Source organism: Scyliorhinus canicula, chromosome 11 (genome assembly GCF_902713615.1).
Source record: "Scyliorhinus canicula chromosome 11, sScyCan1.1, whole genome shotgun sequence".
Taxonomy (NCBI): Eukaryota; Metazoa; Chordata; class Chondrichthyes; order Carcharhiniformes; family Scyliorhinidae; genus Scyliorhinus; species Scyliorhinus canicula.
The window spans coordinates 2,452,256-2,471,019 of NC_052156.1; the positions used below are offsets into that span (position 1 = coordinate 2,452,256).

At 46.9% G+C, this 18,764-nt stretch overlaps 1 protein-coding gene across 1 annotated transcript in view; it reads right to left on the minus strand.

Moving 5' to 3' along the window:
* Nucleotides 1-9,882: 9,882 nt before the first annotated feature.
* Nucleotides 9,883-18,764, minus strand: part of LOC119973711 (laminin subunit beta-2-like) — a 91,337-nt gene continuing 82,455 nt past the window's right edge. The window contains exons 19-22 of the mRNA XM_038812100.1: nucleotides 15,937-16,078; nucleotides 15,074-15,250; nucleotides 13,979-14,138; nucleotides 9,883-10,962 (exon numbers count right to left, since the gene is read on the minus strand). Of these exons, the coding sequence (XP_038668028.1) occupies nucleotides 10,826-10,962; nucleotides 13,979-14,138; nucleotides 15,074-15,250; nucleotides 15,937-16,078 (616 nt within the window). The 3' untranslated portion in view covers nucleotides 9,883-10,825. The remainder of the gene's footprint in view (nucleotides 10,963-13,978; nucleotides 14,139-15,073; nucleotides 15,251-15,936; nucleotides 16,079-18,764) is intronic.

The following is an 18,764-nucleotide window of genomic DNA, read 5'->3' on the forward strand; positions in this document are numbered from 1 at the left end:
GGTGGAGGAGCAGGAGAACAGGTCCAGGCAGCAGAACTTGTGAATTGTGGATCTGCCAGAGAGTGTGGAAGGAACGAGAGCCACGAAGTACGTTTCGAGGATGTTGGCTGGGCTGGTGGAGAAGGTGCTGAACAAGGCCCCAGAGGTGGATCAGGCCCACAAGTCCTTGAGGCAGGAGGCGAGAGCCCAGGGGAGCCGCAGGCGGTGATTGTACGGTTGCACAAGTTCGTGGAGAAAAAGATTCTGACGTGGATCATGGCGAAGCGAGACTGAGAATGTGAGGGCAATTGAGTCTGGATATGCCAGGACGTGGCATGGAGCTGGCGAAGAGATGCACGGGATTCAACATAGCCAAGGCTGTTTTGTATCGCGGAAGATTTGTATTGGGGTGCTGTATCTAGCGAGACTTTGGATTATATTCGCCGGCCGGGTGTACGATATTTTGAGACACCAGAGGAGACAAAAGACTTTACAAACAGTCTACAAAATCATGAGAGGTATAGACAGGGTGGATAGTAAGAAGCTTTTTCCCAGAGTGGGGGACTCAATTATTAGGGGTCACAAGTTCAAGGTGAGAGGGGAAAAATTTAAGGGAGATATGCGTGGAAAGTTCTTTACGCAGAGGGTGGTGGGTGCCTGGAACGTATTGCCGGCGGAGGTGGTAGAGGCGGGCACGATAGCGACATTTAAGATGTATCTAGACAGATACATGAATGGGCGGGAGCAGAGGGATACCGATCCTTAGAAAATAGGCGACAGTTTTAGATCGAGGATCTGGATTGGCGCAGGCTTGGAGGGCCGAAGGGCCGGTTCCTGTGCAGTACTTTTTCTTTGTTTGTACTAGGGGGCATAGGTTTAATGTGCGAGGGGCAAGGTTTAGAGCTGACGTTCTCAACCGGGGTCCACATGGACCCTGGGGGTCCATGTAACATTACTGGGGGTCCACACAAAAAAAATACCGAATTGGGGGTCCACGGTGATATTTTAGTGGTCCATAGAGCAATTCTACTTCAGAACAACTGTTATTACTGAGAATTAAATTTTTACAGTAATCTACGCCATATTAAAATACTAAAAGTAGAAATATTCATGTAGCTATGAATTTTTTATGGCAATCAAGTAGAAGAAAAAAACTTTATATTTGACAGTGTCGTAAATTTAAAGTTACCTAGAACAAACGGAGGTGAAAATCACCCATCGTTTCTCCTTGACAAGTTTAATGAATGATTTATAACAGTAATCACTAGAAACTGTGTATATTTGATATGAATTGGTTATTTTTAGAGTAATTTAATTCAATTTAGTCAGTAAAAAGTTTTTTTCATTACTTTTCATATTAGAATAAGTTTGGGAACGTACGAAAATACCGCTAATCCGTTTCCAACCCTCGCGGTAAGGTAGATGGACTTTAGTCATCGGACAAAATATAAGGATTAGTTTACCACGCATATAAGAAGCTTTTTTTTCTGTGGAATGGCTATGGGGGTCCACAAAAAAAATTAAGAGGAAAAGGGGTCCATGGGTTAAAAAAGGTTGAGAACTCCTGATTTAGAGGAAATGTACGAGGCAGGTTTTTTTACACAGAGGGTAGCGGGTGCCTGGAACTTGCTGTCGGAGGAGGTGGAAGCAGGGACGATAGTGACATTTAAGGGTTGTCTTGACAAATACATGAATAGGATGGGAATAGAGGGATACGGACCCAAGAAGTGTAGAAGATTTTAGTTTAGACGGGCAGCATGATTGGCGCAGGCTTGGAGGGCTGAAGGGCCCGTTCCTGTGCTGTACTTTTCTTTGTTCTTTGTTCATAAACTTTGATTTGATTTAATTTTGATTTGATTTATTATTGTCACATGTATTAGTATACAGTGAAAAGTATTGTTTCTTGCATGCTGTTCAAACAATGCGTACTGTACATCGGGAAGGAAGGAGAGACTGCAGAATATAATGTTACAGTTATCGCAAGGTGTCGAGTAAAGATCATTTTAATACGAGGTAGGTCCATTCAAAAGTCTGATGGCAGTAGGGAAGAAGCTGTTCTTGAGTCGGTTGGTACGTGACCTCAAACGTTGGTATCTTTTTCCTGACTGCAGAAGGTGGAAGAGAGTATGTCCGGGGTGCATGGGGTCCTTAATTATGCTGGCTGCCTTTCTGAGGCAGCGGGAATTATAGAGTCAATGGATGGGAGGCTGGTTTGCGTGATGGACTGGGCTACATTCACGACCTTTTGTAGTTTCCTGCGGTCTTGGGCAGAGCAGACTCCATACCAAGTTGTGATACAACCAGAAATAATGCTTTCTATGGTGCATCTGTAGAAGTTGGTGAGGGTCGTAGCTGGCATGCCAAATTTCCTTAGTCTTCTGAGAAAGTAGTCGTTGGTGGGCTTTCGTAACTATAGTGTTGGCATGGGGGGACCAAGACAGGCTGTTGGTGATCTGTACACCTAAAAACTTGAAGCTCTCGACCCTTTCTACTTTGTTCCCCTTGATGTAGACGGGCATGTTCTCCACTACGCTGGGGGAGAACTGAGGGGTGGTGTGGGGTGGAGGAGTTAAGTCCACAAAAGTTGGGTGTTGTGATTGTTTTGTGTTGCTGGAGGGAGGGAATTTTTTGGGGAGTTGTAAGTTTGTAAGGGGTGGGTGGGCAATTGCACCCCCCCCCCCCCCCCGCTTTTTGTCGTGATTTTTGGGAGGAGGTGATTTGTGAATTTGAGTGCTTTCTTTTTCATGTGAGGGGTGTTTATGATGGGGCCTTTTGGGTGGGGGTGATAGTTTTGTCGGGAGTCAGGGGGTAAGGGGCTGCTTGCACAGGCTAAGGAGGGACTGGTGGGGGAGGGATGGGGGGTGTGCAAGGGGGGCCTTCGGCGTGAGTTACCATGCTAGCAAGTAATGCAATGAATGGAGGTGAGGTGGGGGAGGAGGTCGCAAGGGGTGGTCAGGTTGGGTGGGGGGGGGTAGTGTGGGATAGCGACATGGCAGGGTTGAAGGCTGGGCGTAGTCATAGATGGAGAGGGGAGCCATCTTGGATGGACCAGGCTTAGGGCGGAATTAAGGCAGAACTGGTGGGAAATGATGGTGGACGGTACGGGGGAATGGAGCTGTAAGCCTCCAGTAAGAGTCGTGACTTGGAATGTGTGGGTGCTAAATGGACTGGTCAAGATGTCCTGGGTTTTTGCACACTTCGGGTGAGACCGGAGGTGTTTTTTCGACAGGTGATGCATCTCCGCGTGAAGATGGCTTTTCGTTGTGAAAGAGGACAGGGTTTATGGGGGCCCGGGAAGAGCGAGACCTGGGGGGAAGATATGTGATAGTGTGTGGGGTGCTGGAGGGGACGCCGATGGTGCTATATGCGCCTAACTGGGACGATGCTGGGTTTGTAGAGGGATTAGTGGGAGCATTCCCGGACTTGGATATGCATACTGGGTGGAGATTTTAATTTTGTGATGGAGCCGAAGATGGACAGGTCAAGCCCCAAGTCGATAGGAAGGTTGAGAATGATGAAGGAGTTGTAGGGTTTATACAGCGAATGGAAATAGTTGACCCATGGAGGTTCAGGAACCTGTTGGGGGCGGGTGGGGGGAAGTTGCACTCCTTCTCAAGGACAGGGGCAGCAGGGTAGCATGGTGGTTAGCATAAATGCTTCACAGCTCCAGGGTCCCAGGTTCGATTCCCGGCTGGGTCACTGTCTGTGTGGAGTCTGCACGTCCTCCCCCTGTGTGCGTGGGTTTCCTCCGGGTGCTCCGGTTTCCTCCCACAGTCCAAAGATGTGCAGGTTAGGTGGATTGGCCATGATAAATTGCCCGGTGTCCTAATAAAAGTAAGGTTTGGGGGGGGGGGTTGTTGGGTTACGGGTATAGGGTGGATACGTGGGTTTGAGTGGGGTGATCATGGCTCGGCACAACATTGAGGGCCAAAGGGCCTGTTCTGTGCTGTACTGTTCTATGTTCTATGTTCTCGCACGTGTATAAGGTGTATTCTAGAATCAATTTCTTTGTGGTGAGTTGGGAGGTGTTGGTGGGGTGGAGTTTGTGGGAATTGTGGCTGGAGGTGAGGCTTAGCTGAGGGCGGGTGCAGAGGTCGGGGTGGAGGTTAGATTCGGGTGCCTTGGCAGATAAGGAATTTTGTGGAAAGGTGGGACAGGCGATTGGGAATTATGTGGAGCTTAATCATAACGGGGAGTCATTGAAGGGAGATTATCTCGTTCAAGGCTCGCAAGGATAGGAAAAGGATGGAGAATAACAGACAGCTGCTGAACAAGATGGTTGAGGTGGACAGCAGAGGCCCGGGGGCCCCACTAAGGAGTTGTTGGCGGAGAGGAAGAGGTTGATGATGGGCAAAGCAGTGGGGCAGCTGCGAAGGGTGAGGGGGGGGGGGGGGGGGGGGGGTGGGGGGGGTGCAGTATGAGCACGGACAGAAGGTGAGCCGTATGCTGACCCACCTACCCAGCACATCTTCATGGGTTGTGGGGAGGAGATCCACGCAGATACGGGGAGAATGTGCAAACTCCACATGGACAGTGACCCGGAGCCGGGATTGAACCCGGGTCCTCAGCACCGTGAGACAGCAGTGCTAACCACTGAGCCACCGTGCTGCCTGAGGTGGGGGTTTTTCATGACGGTATTTGAGGAGTTGTTTGTTGCGGGGATGGAGGAGGAAGAGGGGATTAAAGGGGGTAATTGAACAAACTATTGACTGTTTATTTTATATTTAGCTGTTGTTACAATGCCTCCCCGTTATTGGAATAAAATATCATTTTTATATAAAAGAGAAAATGCTGGAAAATCTTTGTCAAAGGGTCATCTGGACTCGAAACGTTAGCTCTTTTCTCTCCCTACAGATGCTACCAGACCTGCTGAGATTTTCCAGCATTTTCTCTTCTGGTTTCAGATTCCAGCATCCGCAGTAATTTGCTTTTTACCATTTTTATATGGCTAGTCCAGTTCAGTTTCTGGCCAATGGTAAATCCCCCGGATGTTGATTGGGGGGGGGGGGGGGGGGATTCAGCGATGGTAATGCCATTGAATGCCTGGGATGATGGTTAGATCCTCTCTTGTAGGAGATGGTCATTGCCTGCCACTTCTGTGGCATGAATGTAACTTGCTGCTTGTCAGCCCCAAGCCTGGATATTGTCCAGGTCTTGCTGCATTTGGACATGGACTGCTTCATTATCTGAGGAGTCGTGAATGGTGTTGAGTATTGTGCAGTCATCTGCAAACATCCACACTTCTGACCTTATGATGGAAGGGAGGTCATTGATGAATCAGCTGAAGATGGTTTGGCCTAGGACACTACAACATAGAACATACAGTGCAGAAGGAGGCTATTCGGGTCTGCACCAACCCATTTAAGCCCTCACTTCCACCCGATCCTTGTAACCCAATAACCCCTGCTAACCTTTTTTGGACACTAAGGGCAATTTAACATGGCCAATCCACCTAACCTGCACATCTTTGGACTGTGGTAAGAAACTGGAGCACCCGGAGGAAACACACGCAGACACGGGGAGAACGTGCAGACTCCGCACAGTGACCCAGCGGAGAATCAAACCTGGGACACTGGCACTGTGAAGCCACAGTGCTAACCACTTGTGCTACCGTGCTGCCCACTACCCTGAGACACTACTGCAGTGATGTCCTGGAGCTGAGATGATTGACCGCCAACCACCACAACCATCTTCCTTTGTTCCAGGTATGACTCCAACCAACAGAAAAACTGCAGGTTTGGCAGCAACAGTGGAGAGAGAAACAGAGTCAACATTACAAGCCCAATATGCTTGTTCTTCAGAGGTGAAGAGAGGTAGGAATTTGCTGGGTTTTAAACTGTTGACAAAGTGGGGCTGGGAGAGTCAGTCAGGTGGGGCAAAGGGGAATTTTAGACAAAGGTTCGAGGGCAAGGAGATTAAATACCAAAAAGAGGAGAGTGGACATTAGAAGTAAATTGATGAATTTTTCCATTTCTCGATGACAGCAAGAACGGCAGCAATGTAGTCATTGATGTACCAATAAAAACGTGGACCAAAATGGGTACTGAAAATAAAGATTCCCTGCCACCCACCAAGAGTTAGTTTGTATCTTCTCATGTTTTTGCTTTGAGACTGAGCTAACCATTATTCTGCTATTAACACCAAGCCTTTTATCTCCAGCACCGTCCGTATTTATATCAGATCGCCGTATCTGCAGTATTTGGCTCTTATTTCTCTCAACAAATCCATATCGATTTGTAGGCCAGACCAGGTAAGAATGAAGTAGATTTTCTTCCCTAAATGGCATCAGTGAGTGAGCCAGGTGGATTTTTACAAAAATCCAGTAGTGCCGTGCTGACCATTACTGACATTTGGGGCGGGATTTTAACGCACAAAAACAGAGTCCTGTTTTGGGCGGGTATAGCGGGGTCTTTCTCGCCGCACGCTATCAAACGGCCTGGGTTGGGATCACCCCATCGAGGCTGAACTTTACCTCACTTCCTGCACCGACCAGCTCAGCTCAGCTCGCTGCAGGAAGAGATCGATGACACCCTGATCACTCAACCCCCTCGGACACCCCACCACAGTGTCCGGACACACCCGCTGCCCCAACATACCTCTTTGGAGCTCCTCGAACATCCCCCCCCCCCCCCACCCCACCTCTTAAGGGCAGGGCACCCTTGGGCCTGATCCCTGGCATGGGCAACCTGGCACTGTCATACTGGCACCCAGGCAGTGCCAAGATGCCAGCTTGGCAGTGCCACCCTGGGTGCCAGTGGGACTGCCAACTCGGGTACTCCGATGGCCTGGGAGACCTGTCCCAAGTGCCGTTACACCTGGCCCACCTTTGTGTGTACCAGTGCTAAATTGTGCCTTGGCGAGGAGCCTTGGCCAAGTCTCCCAGGCTCAGGCATTAGATCCCAGTCCTCGGGAGAATCGCGCGCAGACATATTTAAATGAGCCCAATGTTTCACTTAAGTATGTTCATCTTGCTGGGCGAGATCCAGATTGCGACCTCTCGCGATGTCTCATTGGATCTCACGAGGCGTTCCGAGGGTCACAAATCGTGTCTCCGAGTCAGGCTCGACAAGGCTATCGATCTCCCCCTTGGGTTTTTTAAAATTCCAGCTTAATTTAGTTAATTGAATTTAAATTCCCCAGCTTCATGGTGGGATGGGATCTCTGGTGCATCAGTCCAGACCTGGAGATTACTGAACCAGAAAAATAACTTATGCTACTGTTGCCTATGCTACCATTCTCAAATTGTCTACTGTATTGTTCTTTAAATAGTACAATGGGATAGAAAGCAGATGAAGCATTGAGTAAACAGGGAGGACGTTAGTATTTATTCAGTGCTTATAGAAGCATATTTAACATAACTACAGAAAAAAAGCAGAATGCTGTCATGAAAATAAGTCTGTTAGAAGAGTCCACATTATCCACACTAGTGTTGTGGATCGCACTTTATTCAGCTGTTATTCTTTTGGTGAATGAGACTTTGGCCAATTGCTCAAAACATCATAATTGGCTTGTAATTAAAACTCCTGCAACTTACATAGGAATCAGACTTCACGCACCCATAGTAACTTTAATCAGAGCGCTGTGGGAGAAAGGTTCGGAATTCACTCCGTTATCTTAGGGTAGTGTTGTCCATCAGAAATTACTGTCTTGCCCTGGTGTGGGGATGGTCACATTATTCGAGCCACATTCACTGATTTTAGTAGCAAACACTTTACATTCAATCTAGGCAAATGTACTTCATATGTGTATTTGAAAACATCTCCCACCATTCTGTAACCAAGGGGTTAAAGCTGCCACAATTGAAAAACCTTTGCACACACTGCTTTTTCTCTTGCTATTTTACCAATAGACAGCCCCAGGAATTTTACCATTAATTAAGTACTTTTTTGAATGAGGTCACTGTTGTAGTATACAAGTGACACAACAGCTAATTTGTGTACAGCAATTTGGTAATGACTAGTCTTTATGATGTTGATTGAGAGATAAATATTGACCAGGACAGTGGAGATAACTCTTCTGCTCCTCAAACTAGTGGCCATATCAGGTAATTTATATCCACCTAGAGAGGGCAGGTAGAACATCAGTTTTACATCTCATCGATAAGACAGCACCTCCAACAGCACGAGCACTCCTTCAGTACTACTCCACTGCAATGGTAGCATTGATTTTTGCAGAAAAGTCCTGGAATCTGACTTGAACCTTCTAACTCAGAGTCAGGAGTGGTACTTTTTAAAAATTATTTTTACAGGATGTGGGTTTCGTTGGCTGGACCAGCATTTATTGCCCATCCCTAGTTGCCCTTCAGAAGGTGGATGAGCTGCCTTCTTGAACTGCTACAGTCTATGTAGTGTAGGTACACCGATAGTGCATTTAGGGATCGAGTTCCAGAATTTTGACCCAGTGACAGTGAAGGAACGACGATATATTTCCAAGTCAGGGTGGTGAGTGACTTGGACGGTAACGTCCAGGTGGTGATGGTGTATCTGCTGCCCTTGTCCTTCTAGATGTTACTAGTTGTGAGTTTGGAAGGAACCTTGATGAGTTCCTGCAGGACATCTTGTAGATGGTACATACTATTGCTACTCTATGCCAGTGGTGGAGGGAGTGAATGTTTGTGAAAGGGGGAGCAATCAAGTGGGCTGCTTTGTCCTGGATGGTGTTGAGCTTCTTGAGTGTTGTTGGAGCTGCACTTATCCAGGCAAGTGGAGAGTCTTCCATTACACTCCTAACTATGCTTGACAATGATGTCAGCCATGGCCCTAGCAAAACTGGAGTCGATGGGAATTAGGGGGAAACTCTCCACTGGTTGCAGTCATACCTGGCACAAAGGAATATAGTTGTAATTGTTGGAGGTCAGTCATGTCAGTCCCAGGACATTACAGCAGGAGTTCCTCAGTGCAGTGTGGACAAGCTTTGGAGAGTAAGGTGGTGAGTTACTCGCTGGAGGCTTCCTAGCCACTGACCTGCTCTTGTGGCCACAGTATTAATGTGGCTAGTCGAGGTCAGTGTCTGGTCAATGGTAACCCCCAGGATGTTGATAGTGGGGGATTCAGCAATGGAAATGCCATTGAATGTCAAGCGGTGGTTAGATTCCCTCTTGCAGAAGATGGTCATTGCCTGGCACTTGGTGGCACAAATGTAACTTGCCACTTGTCAGCCCCAAGCCTGGATATTGTCCAGGTCTTGCTGCATTTAGACATGGACTGCTTCATTATCTGAGTCATTGCGAATGGCACTAAACATCCCCACATCTGACCTTATGTTGGAGGGAAGGTTATTGATGAAGCAGCTGAAGATGGTTGGGCCTCGGACACTACCCTGAGGAGCTGGTTTACAGGGGGTGGTTTAGCACACTGGGCTAAATTGCTGGCTTTTAAAGCAGACCAAGGTAGGCCAGCAGCACGGTCCAATTCCCATACCAGCCTCCCCAAACAGGCGCCGGAATGTGGCGACTAGGGGCTTTTCACGGTAACTTAATTGAAGCCTACTCGTGACAATAAGTGATATTCATTTCCTGCAATGATGTCCTGGAGCTGAGATGATTGACCTCCAACCACCACAACCATCTTCCTTTGTGCCGGGTATGACTCTAACCAGCGGAGCTTTCCTCCTGATTCCCATTGGCTCCAGTTCAGCGAGGGCCATGGCTGACAACATTGTTAAGGAGGCTCTGAGATCTCTCCAAATGAAGGAGTGGCACTGTTTTCACAAGAGATCATTCAAATCAACAACTCTTGCATTATTATCATTATTACAATTCAAAGCAGTTTAAATAGGCGGTGTGGGCAGGCTTGCTAACAACAATCCACTCAGGGAAGGACCTCCGATGTATTTGTAACAGCATGAGAAAACTCCATATTGCTCCCACAGTAACCAACCAAAGGAAACTAGATTAAATGCTGCACTGTGATAATTTTATACAGAATGAAAAAAACATTGAAGTTGGAAGGAAAGTAGGAAAATTCTCCAATTACAACAGGGTTTGGGACATCTGAGAACAAATTACTGCCTCAAATTGACAAATGCTGCTGCAAATGTAGGAATCATTAAAATTAGTTCCAGTGTTTTCCACCTGAAAATTCAAGCTTTCTTTTCAAGTGATGAATTGGCATTTTCTCCTTAACTTTACTCCAGGTAAGATTGGAACTCCTTTCTCTGTGCATAATCTCCAGCAACTTTGAAAATATCGGCATCATTGTCAAAGGTGTGAGGCAGACAATAAACAATCTTCTTTGACTTTTAAGAACATCTTAAGGGTTAAATGAGGATCTCTGATGATGAGGCCCATTTACAAATGGTAAACAACTGGAGAATCATTTAATTTGACTGTAAATCCTTTGCTTGTTTTCTTGAGTCGGAGTGACACCCAAAATATAAAATAAGTGATTTTACCCTTTTTTTCTCCCCTATATGCTTTCATATGGAACCTAAGACCTGATAAAAATCAAGTTTTAAATTGGATTAAACCTGCCATTAATAATCTTTTCACAAATTGCAGGAACCACTCAAGTAATGTTCACGTCTGATTTAACTCAAGGGGCTTAATGGCATCTAAGCATCTATTTCTTTAGTATTCAATGAAGCAGGGTCATTACCTGCTTGACAACCTCGGTGCACTTTTGCTTTTGGGCTCTGTACCTCAGAGAATCATCGGGAAACTAAGAAGAAGAGATGGCAGGGGTGGGTAATGGGCATGAAGGAGATGTATTGTGCATAAGAAAAGCCAGATTGTGATGTAGCACTTAACAGCTGGATAATGTGATATTTTCATGGGTGTTTTGAAGGCTTTATTATACGAGCGCTTGTATTTATAGGTAAGGGTATTTTCATTTTGGCAACTGTTCATTTATTGGCAGGTGTTGTAGATTTGGATCTGTTGGTTAATGGCTTTCAAAATCTCTTTCATCTTCTCTTCCAGACCATCCAGCTGATGGGCCTTTTCCTCCAGAACCTGTTCATTTGCTTCATATTGATCCTCAAGATCTGTTGCATAGGAGAAAGTTCATCCAGTTAGTTGTGAAAATAAGCACATCCTGCAATTTTATAATACCTTAAATGTGGTAAAACATCCCAAGGAAGTTCATAGGACGGTTATTTGAATTCATATTGTGCACAGGAGAGCTGCAGGCGCAGGCCGCTGGAGGCCTCCATGCCAAAGCTGATGCAATAAAAATCAGGGATGTTCAAGAGGCCAGAATTGTAGGAATGCAGAAATCTGGGAATCTATCACAGCCTGCAGTGATAGAGGGAGCAAGGCCATTGGTTAGTTTGAAAACAAAGGGCGCGATCCAATGGCCACGCTGTGTCGAGAGGCAGCTTGCTGCGATGCAGCGTGGCTGATAAAAGCCGGGTAACTCGCTCCCGGGATCTTCACGGTTAGCAATGCCTCACAAGATCCAACACGATCTCACGAGACGTTGTGATGTAAATCCCGCCTGATGTGGGCGGGTTCACATTTTGGCAAATCTGCATGTCAGAGCGAGGCAGTAAGCAGTTTCCCAAAGGATCTGAGACTTTGGGATTCATCCCCTTCACCTCAGACAAGCGTCATTCAGTACTGCTCCCCACAAAGGGGACCAGATGGAACAGCACTCGTGGGGGTCTCCCAGGGAATCGGAGGCCCCCAGCTGTATGCTCTTTGGGCAGGGTGGTGCCCTTGCACTGCTTGTGCCACCTGGCCACCCTGGCAGCGCCCCCTGGGTGCCAGCCTGGCACTGCCAAGGTGCCCAGGTGGCATTGCCAGTTGACGGGGGCACTGCCATAGCACTCAGCTGGCATTTTGTGCACATGCATGATCGGGCCGGAGGTGCATTGTGTTGGGGGAAGAGGGATACAGGGGGGTGCGGTGGGGTCAAGGACCCTCCCATAGTGTGTTCAGGCTGGCAGGGGGAGTCGGTGATTTCTTCGGGAAATGGCGTCCCGATCTCTCGCTACACTGGGGCTTTCCAGCGAGTGGAGCTGCCACTATACAAAATGGGGTTATGTGCAGCCTCGGCCGTGCGTTCTCCGCTGAGGCCCCTTATACAACGCGGGTCTTGTTGAATAGCCCTGTGTTTCTCGGGCTGCGAGCGGGAGACCACGCGCCGAAACGTGATCGCTACGGGACTTTCATCCATTTAGTTGAATCGAGCCCAATATGAGAATTTTTAAAAATCCAGGTGTTGTCAGACCAGGAGTCAATGTGGATCAGCGAGCACAGGCGGTGATGCTGTAAACTGCATCTAAAAATTCGGAAAGCAAGAAGCTGCTGGAAATCAGTTGCTGGAGAGATTCTCTTGTTGCCAAACCCACTGAGTGTTTCCAGTATTAGTTCAGTTTTCCAGCTTCTGCAGTATTTTATTTGTGTTGTAATAATTGTATATAAAAGCCTGACTGGGTGATGTCAGATTTCACACTGTTAAGGATGGTTATGAGGAAGCTTGATAAATACATTAGGGAGAAAGGAATAGAAATTTATGCTGGGATAGAATCATAGAATTTACGGTGCAGAAAGAGGCCATTTGGCCCATCGAGTCTGCATCAGCCCTTGGAAAGAGCAGCCTACTTAAGCCCACGCCTCCACCCTATCGCCATAACCCAGTAAACCCACCTAACCTTTTTGGACACTAAGGGACAATTTATCATGGCCAATCCACCTAACCTGCACATCTTTGGACTGTGGGAGGAAACCGGAGCACCCGGAGGAAACCCACGCAGACACGGGGAGAACGTGCAGACTCCACACAGACAGTGACCCAAGGCCGCCATTGATCCTGCGTCCCTGGCACTGTGAGGCTGCAGTGCTAACCGCTGTGCTACGGTGAAATATGGAAGGAGCAGGCTGGTGTGGAGCATTATCATCAGTAAATACAGCTGGGGTAAATGCCTATTTCTGTGCGAGCTTGCTGTGTTAGTTGCCAAATTTCCTGCATTCCTTCAAAGGTATGTCATTGAGGACACCCTGGGCGCGATTCTCCGCTCCCCACGCCGGGTGGGAGAATCACGGGAGGGCCGGGCGACTCACGACACGCCGCCCTGGCACCCCCCATGATTCTCCCACCCCCCGCTCGGAGAATCGCCGCTCGCCGTTCCCGACCTGTTCATGCCGGCGGCAACCACACCTGGTTTGTGGCTTGTGGGGGGCGGAGACGGGAATGATTACCACGGCCGTGCTCGGGAGGGCACTCTTTCCCCTCCGCCGCCCCGCAAGGTCAAGCCGCCACGTCTTGCGGGGCAGCGGAGGGGAAGACGGCAACCGCGCATGTGCGTCAAGACCCGGCGGCCGAGATTTACGGAGCGCCGCTCCTAGCCCCCTTGGGGGGTGAATAGGGTGCGAGGAGTGGTTAGCACAGCTGCCTCACGGCGCTGAGGTCCCGGGTTCGATCCCAGCTCTGGGTCACTGTCCGTGTGGAGTTTGCACATTCTCCCCGTGTCTGCGTGGGTTTCGCCCCCACAACCCAAAAAATGTGCAGAGTAGGTAGATTGGCCATGCTAAATTGCCCCCTTACTTGGAAAAAATAATTGGGTAATCTAAATTTAAAAAAAGAAAAATAGGGTGTGAGGAGCGGCTTTCCGATGGTGCGCGGGAGCGGAGAATCGCGCCCCCTGAGTCCATAAAAGACACTGTCGAAATGCATGTCTTGCCCTTTTTCTGACCAGGACTGCTAAAAAATCCGCACTTTGTGATGAAAATCCATCATATGTTTCACAACAAAATGCTTTCCCTGGAAGTTAACCCAATATGAAATGAATGAAATGAAATGAAATGAATGAAAATCGCTTATTGTCACGAGTAGGCTTCAAATGAAGTTACTGTGAAAAGCCCCTAGTCGCCACATTCTGGCACCTGTTTGGGGAGACTGGTACGGGAATTGAACCATGCTGCTGGCCTGCTTGGTCTGCTTTCAAAGCCAGCGATTTAGCCCTGTGTGCTAAACCAGCCCCAGTCCCAGCCCCAAAAAGATGTCACACTCATTTCCTGGCAAATCTGTTATAGAAAATTCACTTGTCAACATCTCACCGTTCAGTCTCTCCAGCTTGTCTTGTGCATCGCTCAGGAGTTGCTTGGCTTCATTCCGAAGGCTCTCTGCTCTGTGTTTAGCATCGAAAACTGTGCCAGTCTTTCGGTCGACAGCACTGTGCACAATTTTATATTTGTCTGCCAGCTGTCCCTCCAACATCTGGAAGCAAAAAAAAAATAAATGTAACCACGTAGAAAGGTGTGACGTTGATGGGCAGGAAGATCCCAGCTGGTCCATCCGACCTGTTCTACACCTCGCGGTGGCTGCAGACTCGTGACTGAACGCTTCCTCTCTCCCTCAGCAGATATACAGACTGAATTGGCTTTGTGTGCTAGTGTGGAACAGGTAATAGCGAGGCAGCAGCCCATTTTACATCTGTCTTCATTTACATTTCTATTGCAGCCTGTCAGGAAAGATGATTCGCATTCACCCGTTTTATACTAACACGCAAACTCACAGTCATAATAATAATAATCTTTATTATTGACACAAGTAGGCTTACATTCACACTGGAATGAAGTTACTGTGAAAAGCCCCTAGTTGCCACATTCCGGCGCCTGTTCGGGTACATAGAGGGCGAATTCAGAACGTCCAATTCACCTAATAAACACATCTTTCGGGACTTGTGGGAAGAAACCGGAGCACCCGGAGGAAACCCACGCAGACATGGGGAGAACGTGCAGACTCCGCACAGTGACCCAAGCTGGGAATCGAACCCGGGACCCTGGCACTGTGAAGCATCACCCAAGGCAAGGTTGGTTGGCAAAACTGACAGGTGGACTGAGCAATCAGCCTCAGTGTGAATCTTCTTCAATAAAAATGAAATAAGATGCTGCAAAGACAGAGCGTTGATTTATTAGGGGTGGTCTTAAAACAGTCACCCACTGACATCTCATTGTCTTCTCACAGGCTACAGCTTTAACCTGCTCTTCAGACCAGCTCAGAAAAATATACGGAACGTGAACTTGTCGCATCTATGTCGGTTATTGGAAAAAACTATCCAAATAATCTCACTGCTCTGTACTTTGTGCAACTGGAGTTTTCCTTTCACTGCCCGACCATCTCGTGCACGTTTGAGAGTTTTTCAGTTGTACCTGTTTGGCTTCGTTGGCTTTATCCCGAGCCATGTTAGCCGTTTCCTCTGCCCGTGATGCCACCAGGCTATTGTTGGCACGTTTCATTTTCAGGGCATCGATTCTGCTGTCCAGCTGTGTCAGTCTGTCCACTGCCTTCATCAGCTCTCTCTCTGCACTCACCGTTTGGCTCCGTATCTGCAAACAGAGAAGCAGAGTGTTCACTGTCACTGGAACCAAGGCCATCTGGATCATAATATTCCTCAACTCATCAACTGTAACAAAAAAGGATATGGGTGAACATTAGGATACGGCTAAGGCGGTGCCACAAATTAATTGAGCAGCACACACAATAAGTGGTGGATTTGAGGGCAGTCATTATGCCATCAGTACTAAAAACAAAGTGGAAATCTCGAACACGCCTCACAGGATTGTAGCTGATGGGGGGGGGTCAGTTGAAAGCTTAAAACCACGACTGATGGATTTTTATTGGGTAAAGATATGAACGGAGATGGAGCAAACATGTCAAAACAATGAAACAGCCTAGTGGAAAAGCCTCCTCTCCCGATGGAACAGGTTTGAGGGGTGAATGGCCTCCTGTCCCTATGGAACAGGTTTGAGGGGATGAATGGCCTCCTGTCCCTATGGAACAGGTTTGAGGGGTGAATGGCCTCCTGTCCCTATGGAACAGGTTTGAGGGGATGAATGGCCTCCTGTCCCTATAGAACAGGCTTGAGGGGATGAATGGCCTCCTGTCCCTATGGAACAGGTTTGAGGGGATGAATGGCTCCACCGGTCCCTATGTTTTGTGCTGGAACTCAGAGGAGGTAAGAAGGAAGATAAATAGTTTGAAAAACTCCCATGTTGGAACTTTTCCTCCTTACCCCATTCAATGTCTGATCAGTCTCCTCAATGTCTCCTTTTGCACGGTTGATTGCACTTTGCGCAGCGTGCTGAGCTCGGCTAGCCTCCTCCAGGGCTTGCTTCACTGCCTCGGCTGTGTTTTTAACATTTTCTGCACGGCTCCTTTGCAATGAAGGAAATATAAAGATGCATTAAAAGTCTGTGGCAAATGAACAAAGTTGGGGTCGAGCATTTACCGAATTAGAGACCACAGCAAGATTCTAACAAAGTAGAGAGAGGACATGTGAAAGTGAGACAGAGAAAGGCAGACAATGTGAATGTGTGTGTGAAGTTGGTCTGTGTGTATGGGTATGTACGCGAGAGAATGTTCATATGCGTGTTTGCGAGTGTGTAGTTTTTAATGAACAGGAAATGGGCATTACAGACAAGGCCAGCACTTATTCCCCATCTCTAACTGCCTTTGAGAAGATGGTGTTGCCTTTTTGACCATTGCTGAATGTGCGGTGAAGGTACACCAACAGAGAGAAGAGATAGGGAGTTCCTTGCTTTTAACCCACTGATGGAGAATGAATAATAGTATATTTACAAATCAGAGGAGTCTGTATGACATGGTGGTCTTCCCATGGACCGGCCACTCTTCCTTTTAACTGATAGACGTCATCGGTTTGAAAGGTGTTGAAGAAATCTTGACAGGTTGCTAAAGTGCATCTTGTAGATGGTACATACGGCTGCCACTATGTAGTGGTGGTGGACAGAGAGAATGTTTAAGGTGGGAGATTGGTTATGGGCAGCTTCATCCTGGACTGAATTCCATCACATCTCTGACTTGTGCCTTGTAGATGTTGGACAGGCTTTGGAGAGTCAGGAGGCGAGTTACAAAAAAACCCCAAAAGAATGAGAATGAGTAAAAATATGTGGAAGACCTTGCTCCGGTTGTCATGGTAAGTTTTCATTTGTACACCAACTGATATTTCCCAAAAGATTTATAAAAACGATGTTTGGAACAACATTTCCTATTTCAACTGTCAATAAATTTGTTCTCCTGTAAATTTGTCCTGTACTTCTAACAATGTTAAACTCTTCAATTAAAACCAAAGCTGATTAATTTTATACACAATGAAGTTATTTAATTTCATTTTTTCATTTCATTATTTACCCTATGGCTCTTGGAAAGAGCGAGCCAAATAATCCCATCTGCAACTGGAGTTCCTTTTACTGTCCCTCCCTATTATACACCAAGGACCAAAATCAAACAGAATTCAGGCAGTCCATTGATAGGAATGTTTGTTTTTTTATTTGTTCATGGGTTATGGGTGTCGCGGGCTGGGTCAGCATTTATTGCCCATCTCTGAGGGATTTAAGAGTCAATCACATTGCAATGGATCTGGAGTCACATGTAGGCCAGACCAGGTAAGGACAGCAGATTTCCTTCCCTAAAGGATATTAGTGAACCAGATAGGGCTTACAACAATTGACAGTGGTTTCATGGTCATCATTGGACTTTTCATTCCAGATTTTTGTTGAACTCAAATTTCACCATCTGCCCTGGCGGAATTTGAACCCATGACCCCAGAGCATTCCCCAGGGTCACTGGATTACGAGTCCAGTGACAATGCCACTACGCTACTGCCTCCATATCATAGAATTTGCAATGCAGAAGGAGGCCATTCGGCCCATCGAGTCTGCACCGGCTCTTGGAAAGAGCACCCTACCCAAGGTCAACACCTCCACCCCATCCCCATAACCCCACCCAACACTAAGAGAAATTTACCATGGCCAATCCACCTAACCTGCACATCTTTGGACTGTGGGAGGAAACCAGAGCACCCGGAGGAAACCCACGCAGACACGGGGAGGATGTACAGACTCCACACAGACAGTGACCCAGCCAGGAATCGAACCTGGGACCCTGGAGCTGTGAAGCAATTGTGCTATCCACAAGGCTATCGTGCTGCCCAATGGTAGTAAAGTTTCAGAGGGCATTATCTACCATGGCTCCCACTCTCAATTCCTGTCTCCTGTTTAATGAAGATTGTATAGCTTGGTGATAATCAGATAATAAACAAAGCTCGCTATCTCGCCACGTATTTGAATAATTAAATCCTGGGGTGATGCCTGCATCCCAACAAAACTAACCGCCAGGTAAGAGCCCACATATCAAGGTGTTTTAAAGGCTAATATAAAACTGGAGTTTTAATACTCCAATGAGATTTCTCCAAATATGATCATTTTTAATACTACTCACTCCAACAAGACCTGCAAAACTCTCAAATGTGCATGAGATGGACGGGCAGCAAAAGGAAAAGTACAGTTGCACAAAGTATAGAGCAGTGTGTGTGTGTGTGTATGAATAGCTATGTGTGTGTGTGTATGAATATCTATGTGTGTATGAATATCGTTGCGCATGTGTATGAATATGTGTGTGTGAATATCTGTGTGTATGAATATCTTTGAGTGTGTATGAATATCTATGTGTGTATGAATATCTATGTGTGTGTGTGTGTGTGTGTATGAATATCTTTGTGTGTGTGTGTGTGTGTATGAATATCTATGTGTGTATGAATATCTATGTGTGTATGAATATCTATGTGTTTGTATGAATATCTATGTGTGTGTATGAATATCTTTGTGTGTGTGTGAATATCTATGTGTGTGTGTGAATATCTTTGTGCGTGTGTATGAATATGTATGTGTGTGTGTGAATATCTGTGAGTGTGCATGTGTATGACTACCTATATGTGTCTATATATGAATATATATGTGAACGTGTATGAATATGTATGTGCGTGTGTATGAATATGTATGTTCGTGTGTATGAATATCTATGTACAGGTGTGTATGTCCATAA